Source organism: Cervus elaphus, chromosome 4 (genome assembly GCF_910594005.1).
Source record: "Cervus elaphus chromosome 4, mCerEla1.1, whole genome shotgun sequence".
Classification (NCBI taxonomy): Eukaryota; Metazoa; Chordata; class Mammalia; order Artiodactyla; family Cervidae; genus Cervus; species Cervus elaphus.
Window position 1 is genome coordinate 59,861,171 of NC_057818.1, and position 6,777 is coordinate 59,867,947.

A 6,777-nucleotide genomic window follows, 5' to 3' on the forward strand; every position below is an offset into this window, starting at 1 on the left:
AAACAGACAGACTCTTACAGTTTGTATTACATTTAGGTTTGCCTTAATAAAATACAAGAGCCTGGGAAGTTTAAACATAGATAGTTTTCACAGTTTTTCACAGTTCTGGAGGCTAGAAGTACATGATTAAGTTGTCAGTCTGTTTGCTTTTTGTGAAGCCTCCTACTTGCATTTCCGATTTTCTTTTAATTTTGCACTGATGCACTAGGTTCTAGTGGCATATTGTTTCCTCTCCAGGATGCTCCTGAATTAAGTACTTGATAACATAATCGAGCCATCAGATCTATGTGTTTTTATTTTATAGCTAATTTGAAACCCTCACTCTTTTTTCTATATTTGTTCTGGACCCGATTCTTATCACAGGGTTCAATAATAATAAAATTTATTTCATACAAAATTTCCATAATAAGTGGCATTGAATTATGAAAATGAGTCTAAATTGATATGAGTTGTGCCAGTGGTTCCTATCAAAGTTCTTGATAATGTTCCTCCTTTTCCTTTTGTCTCTTCGAATATACTTCCCAGGTATTTTGTCTCATTCCATTTCTTTACCAGTACTTTCATTGACGGTTCCATTCAATGGTTGAAGGTGAGGAAAGTCCTAGTATTAGGGCAGAGACTTATCTCAGGGAAGTGAAGAATCCAGAGGGACACACATGGTTAGTGTCAGTCCCTAATGTGTGTGATTTCAGAATTTCTTCCTTGTGAGACCATCACCTTCAGGGATCATGGAAAAACAATTGCCTGTCTAGTACAGCCAGTTTTCTCCTCAGGCTGCTAACTAGAAACTTGTAATTGTTTCCAGTAACTAGCAACTGAGAGAAAAGTTTCCAGAAATGTTCTCAGCTCCCAAGCCTGCACTTCCATCACTGTTGCAGGTGAAATGATAATTGCAGGTTTTTTTTTTTTTAATTTTTAATTATTTTTTTCATTTATTTTTATTAGTTGGAGGCTAATTACTTTACAATATTGTAGTTGGTTTTGTCATACATTGACATGAATCAGGTATGGAGTTACATGTATTCCCCATCCCGATCCCCCCTCCCACCTCCCTCTCCACCCGATTCCTCTGGGTCTTCCCAGTGCACCAGGCCTGAGCACTTGTCTCATGCATCCAACCTGGGCTGGTGATCTGTTTCACTATAGATAATATACATGCTGTTCTCTTGAAATATCCCACCCTCGCCTTCTCCCACAGAGTCCAAAAGTCTGTTCTGTACATCTGTGTCTCTTTTTCTGTTTTGCAGATAGGGTTATCACTACCATCTTTCTAAATTCCATATATATGTGTTAGTATGCTGTAATATTCTTTATCTTTCTGGCTTACTTCACTCTGTATAATGGGCTCCAGTTTCATCCATCTCATTAGAACTGATTCAAATGAATTCTTTTTAAAGGCTGAGTAATATTCCATGGTGTATGTGTACCACAGCTTCCTTATCAGTTTTGACGGGAGGGGAGGGGAGGACAGCGTCTCAAACCCATTTATCAGGATCTGGCTGCCTCCCTCCCACACACATGCTGGGTATAATGACCATCCCACCGAGCCCTTGTCCTGGCACCTGAAAGATATGTTCGTTGTATTTTCGTCTGAGCAGCAGAGTCTGTGAGAGAAAGGCAGGTCAAGATTCTGGGTAAGTGATCACATCAGAAACTGACACCAACACCAATTTGTTGACATTCTAACAAATCTAGTACGTCAGTTTATGAAACACACAAGAATACATGCTTTACAAGTGCCAAATTTTGCCTCTGTGTCTTGTAGGTTAATGTCAACTGCAAATATTAATTCATTGCTAATATATTCACTGGGTTCAGACAATAACATACTGATTCAGTGTATGAATGGACAATAATAATTTTGTCTTAAACTGTTTTATCACATGTTAGTGTTTTATGCCCTGAGGTTTATTGCCTACATGTGATTATTCAAACATTTCTATAACACATAATATTTTAGTTGTGTTTCTGTCATGGGAACTAAAGAGTTTTTCTGTTGCCATTCTCACAGTGAAGCATTCTCATCTTCCTGACATTGCCTTTTCCTGAGGCAGGCTCCTGCTGTATTCTACTGCCAGCAGTGATGTTCATGTGTTAAGATGCTAAGACTTAATTCATAATATGTGGTCCGTAGAATAAAGCTTTACAAATAAATGGAATCATGTTAATTGAAAATTTCAAAATACCACAGGTCTACAAACAGAAAAACTGTGAAATCAAAATCCAATATAGATCTGGTTTTTATATGCCTGCAACTAACTAGTTGTTTGGCATGGCTGGCGATCAGTGCAGTCTCTTTTTTTGTTTTTGCTGTGCATCAAAGTTCATGAGATCTTACTTAGATCCTGGACCAGGGATTGAACTTGGATCCTCTGCAGTGGAAGGCTGGGTCTTAATCATTTAAGCACCTCGGAAGTTTCTCAAACCACTGTCTTGAGTAGCCCAATGGGATTCAGTCCTCACTCTGCACTAAGAAGCAGGTGACAAATACTTAACCTGTCTGGGTTTAGTAACACTCCTCTGTATAACTAAGGTCCCTTCAGTTCCTGCCTAACAAATTTGTGAAAAATGAAGACAGGATCATATGAGTATCTTCAGTGATTAATTTTACACATTAGATCTCTTTAAATGTTATACATGGAACCCTTTAAAGGCTGCTGGTACCAGAAACACAAGAAGCAAATATTTCCAAGTGGAACTATTGTTAAGTGGAGAATATTGGATTTCAGTTGACACGATGCACGTAACCGATGCCTCATATTCCCACGGAGGACATTATAACTCAAAAGTACCAGTGACTGTGAATGAAAGGATGGCCAGCAGCTTTTTCATGATAGGCATGATCATCTTAACCCAGACCGTCATTGGAATTCTGGGGAATTTCTCAGTGCTTTCCAGTTATATCGTCCTTCACTTCATGGGTTACAGGTTAAGGTCCACAGATTTGATCCTTAAGCACCTGATTGTGGCCAACTCCTTGGTCCTCTTCTCTAAAGGGGTCCCACACACAATGGCAGTCTTTGGGTGGAAGCATATCCGCAGTGATGTTGGCTGCAAACTTTTCTTCTTTCTGCACAGAGTGGGGAGGGGAGTGTCCATCAGTAGCATCTGCCTCTTGAGTGTCTTTCAGGTGATCACGATCAGTCCCTGGAACTCCAGGTGGGCAGTGCTGAAAGTAACAGCTCCCAAGTACGTGGTTCTCTCTATTTTCCTGTGTTGGATCCTGCAAATGCTGGTAAATGTCATTTTTCCTTTCCATATGACTGGCAAATGGAGCGACAAAAACACCACAGAGGAAAGAGATTTTGGCTACTGTTCTTCTATTGATACTGACAAAACTGAAGACGCCTTGTCTGCAGCATTGCTATTATTCCCTGACGTTTTATGTTTGGGGCTCATGCTCTGGGTTGGCAGCTCCATGGTTCTCATTCTGTACAGACATAAGCAGCAGGTCCAGCACATTCGTAGGACTGATGCCTCCTCCAGGTCCTCCCCTGAGTCCAGAGCTACTACATTCATCCTTCTCCTCGGGAGCACCTTTGTCTACTTTTATATTCTTTCCTCCATCTGTCAAGTTCTTTTGGCTCTTTTTGATCAGCCCAGCCGGTTCCTTGTGGACATCACTATAATCATTGCAGCGTGTTTCCCTATTGTCAGCCCCTTTCTGCTCATAAGCCATAACTCCAGTGTACACAGGCTCTATTTTGCCGGGATAAGAAGTTAAAATCCTCTACTATTATGAGAAAAGTGTGAATTTTATTTTTTTCTATAATGATCAGTTGCCAGTTCATTTATTCACCCTCAGAATCCTAATTTTAAATTTTTAATCTCTAGATAATATTATACCGGACATGCCAAGTATCTTCTTCAATATAAAGACCAGTTGAAATATATTGTCATGAAATATGAATATATCAGTGAAGTTTTCTTGTAGAAAAGGAGTTCAGGTTTATGCAATAAACAACAGGCCTTGAAGTAATCTACATATTATGAAGTGTCCAAATATGTTACTTTGAGTCTAACCAAACAAATATCCCAGAAATGAAGTAGGTATGGAATTATAGATTAAAGTATACATGAAAATGGATCAATGTGTACAGTAGTCAGAAATAAAATTGAACAAATTAATGTCCTTACAGAGTAAAGAATACCCTTGTTAGCACTCAAAGGTAAGATTAAGTAAGAGTTTGGAAGCCAGTTACAAGTTTAGAGTTAACATTTTTTTTTCTTTTTCCTTTATTTATATTAGTTGGAGACTAATTACTTTACCATATTGTAGTCGTTTTTGCCATACATTGATATGAATCAGTCATGGATTTTCATGTGTTCCTCATCCTGGACCCCCCTCCCACCTCCCTCCCACCTCGCTCCTAGGGTCATCCTAGGGCACCAGCCCTGAGCACCTGTCTCATGCATCAAACCTGGACTGGCAATCTGTTTCACAGTTGATACTATACATGTTTGAATGCTATTCTCTCAGATCATCCCACCCTTGCCTTCTCCCACAGAGTCCAAAAGTCTGTTCTATACATCTGTGTTTCTTTTTCTGTCTTGCATATAGAGTTATCATCACCATCTTTCTAAATTCCATATATATGCATGTATACAGTATTGGTGTTTTTCTTTCTGGCTTACTTCACGCTGTATAATGGGCTCCAGTTTCATCCACCTCATTAGAACTGATTTAAATGTTAAGAGAGATGGTAGTATTTATTAGAAAGAGCCTTGCAGGGAGATTAGCACATAAAAATATTTTCATGTAGAAATGAGCAGTTTGAAGGGAAGTACAATAAAAAACACACTGAAAGAAAACTATATTTCAGCAGATTTTTCAAACTAAATATATTTGACATATAACATTTTGTACATTTCAAGTGTAAGATTTGGTTATTTGTTACATGTAAATATTGTAATATGACTGCCATTACAACCACATATCCCAATGCAGAACTCTTCTTTTATGTTAAATTTTTCACTGAATTATAGTTGATTTACAGTATTATGGTAGTGGCAGTGGTACAACATTGTGGTTCAATATATAGGTTATACTTTGTTTTAAGCTATTATGAGCTACTGGCCATATTCCCTGTGCTGTAAAGTATGTCCTTGTAGTTTATTTATTTTATACATAGTAGTGTGTACTTCTGAATCTTTACTCTGTCTTGCCCCTTCTCACTTTCTCTCCCCACTGGTAAACACTAGTTTATTCTCTATGTGCAAGAGTCTTTTTCTACTCCATTATTTTCATCCATTTGTACTAGTTTTAGATTGCATATGTCAGGTGATAATATACCGTATTTGTCTTTGTCTGTCTGACTTAATTCACTAAACAGAATGATATCCAGGTCCATCTATGTTAGAAGCAGCAAAATTTTATTCTTAAGGGGTGAGGAATATTCCATTGTGCGTGTGTGTACTGAATTCATTAATTAGTTTTCTGGTGGAGATATTAGGGTTTTCTATATAAAGTATGGTTTCTCTGTAGTAGTGACAGTGTTACTTCTTCTCTTAGGCGTTGGAAGTCTCTTATTACATTTTTGTCCACATGCTGTGGCTAGGATCTCCACACTGTTAAACCAGAGTGGCAAGAGTGAGCATCCTTCCCTTGGTCCTGATTTTAGAGGAAAAAGCTTTCAGATATCCACCTCTATTGGTTTGTCATAAATGGGCTTTACTATGTTGAGATGTATTTTCTCTATGCCCATTTTTCTGGGAGTATTTACCATGAATGGATGTTAGATTTTGTCAATGCATTTTCTATGTCTGTTGACACAATCTTGTGTTTATCTTCCTTTTTTCAATGTCATGTATCACGTGGATTGGTGTGTGGATTTTTAACCATCCTTGCATCTCTGGAAGAATGCTACATGATAATCATTTATGGTACCTTTTATAGATTGTTGAATTCTGTCTGCTAATATTTTCTTGAAAACTTTTTTCAACCATATTCATCAAGAAAATGATCTGTAATTTTCTGTAGGGTCCCTTTATAGTACTGATATCAGTGTAGAGATAGCCTGGTTGAATAAATTTAAGAGTGTTCCCCTCCTCTTCAACTTTTTGGAAGAGTTTCAGAAGGATAGATGTTATTTTTAAAAATGTTTCATAGGCTCACATGTGATACCCTCAAGTCCTGGACATTGTTTTCTGAGAGGATTTTTATTCAGTTCAGTTCAGTCACTCATCGTGTCCAACTCTTTGTGACCCCATGAACCGCAGTACACCAGGCCTCCCTGTCTGTCAGGGGATGGTTAACAGGACGATTCCTACGTGCTATTTCTCATAAATCCTCTGTTCCTTATCAGTGGAACAGCAAGCCGCTCCCAGGGCTGGGGTCAGTTGTGAGACAGGCTTGGGTCTCCCTCAGTAAACATTCTCTTTATGACAAAACTACTTTGTGTCGATCCTCTTTCTTGAAATATGGATTGACTCTTGATCTTATGACCATCGTTTATCCCTTGTTCCCTTGGTAATGGTTGCTATACATTTAATTTTCTGAACTTTATCATTGTTGAAAGAAATTCCTTGTACAACAGCCTACATATACTCACAAAAAGATCATTAAAGCACCTTTGCTCCATCAGAGCTTAGGTCCCCGTGCCTTTTTTGTCTCTCTCTCTATCCTTTAAAGGACCCCAACAAGTGGAGCCCAGAACAGGGACTCTGGTATACATGGCATTCAGAAAGAGTGACTAAGGGCCCATTGAGGTCAGTAAGTACTATGACATGGGTCAAATGGCTAAAAAGCCACCTCATTTCTCTACTTAACTTCAAACT

The 6,777-nt window shown here is 38.5% G+C and overlaps 1 protein-coding gene across 1 annotated transcript; it reads left to right on the forward strand.

Moving 5' to 3' along the window:
- The first annotated feature begins 2,812 nt into the window (after positions 1–2,812).
- Positions 2,813–3,724, forward strand: LOC122690070 (vomeronasal type-1 receptor 4-like). Its single transcript, XM_043897024.1, has one exon. The coding sequence runs from the start codon at positions 2,813–2,815 to the stop codon at positions 3,722–3,724; it is 912 nt and encodes a 303-aa protein (XP_043752959.1).
- The last annotated feature ends 3,053 nt before the right edge of the window (positions 3,725–6,777 follow it).

Bases quoted from the DNA above. Each gene is read 5' to 3' on its own strand.
- LOC122690070 (XM_043897024.1), top strand. From the start codon at position 2,813: ATGGCCAGCAGCTTTTTCATGATAGGCATGATCATCTTAACCCAGACC.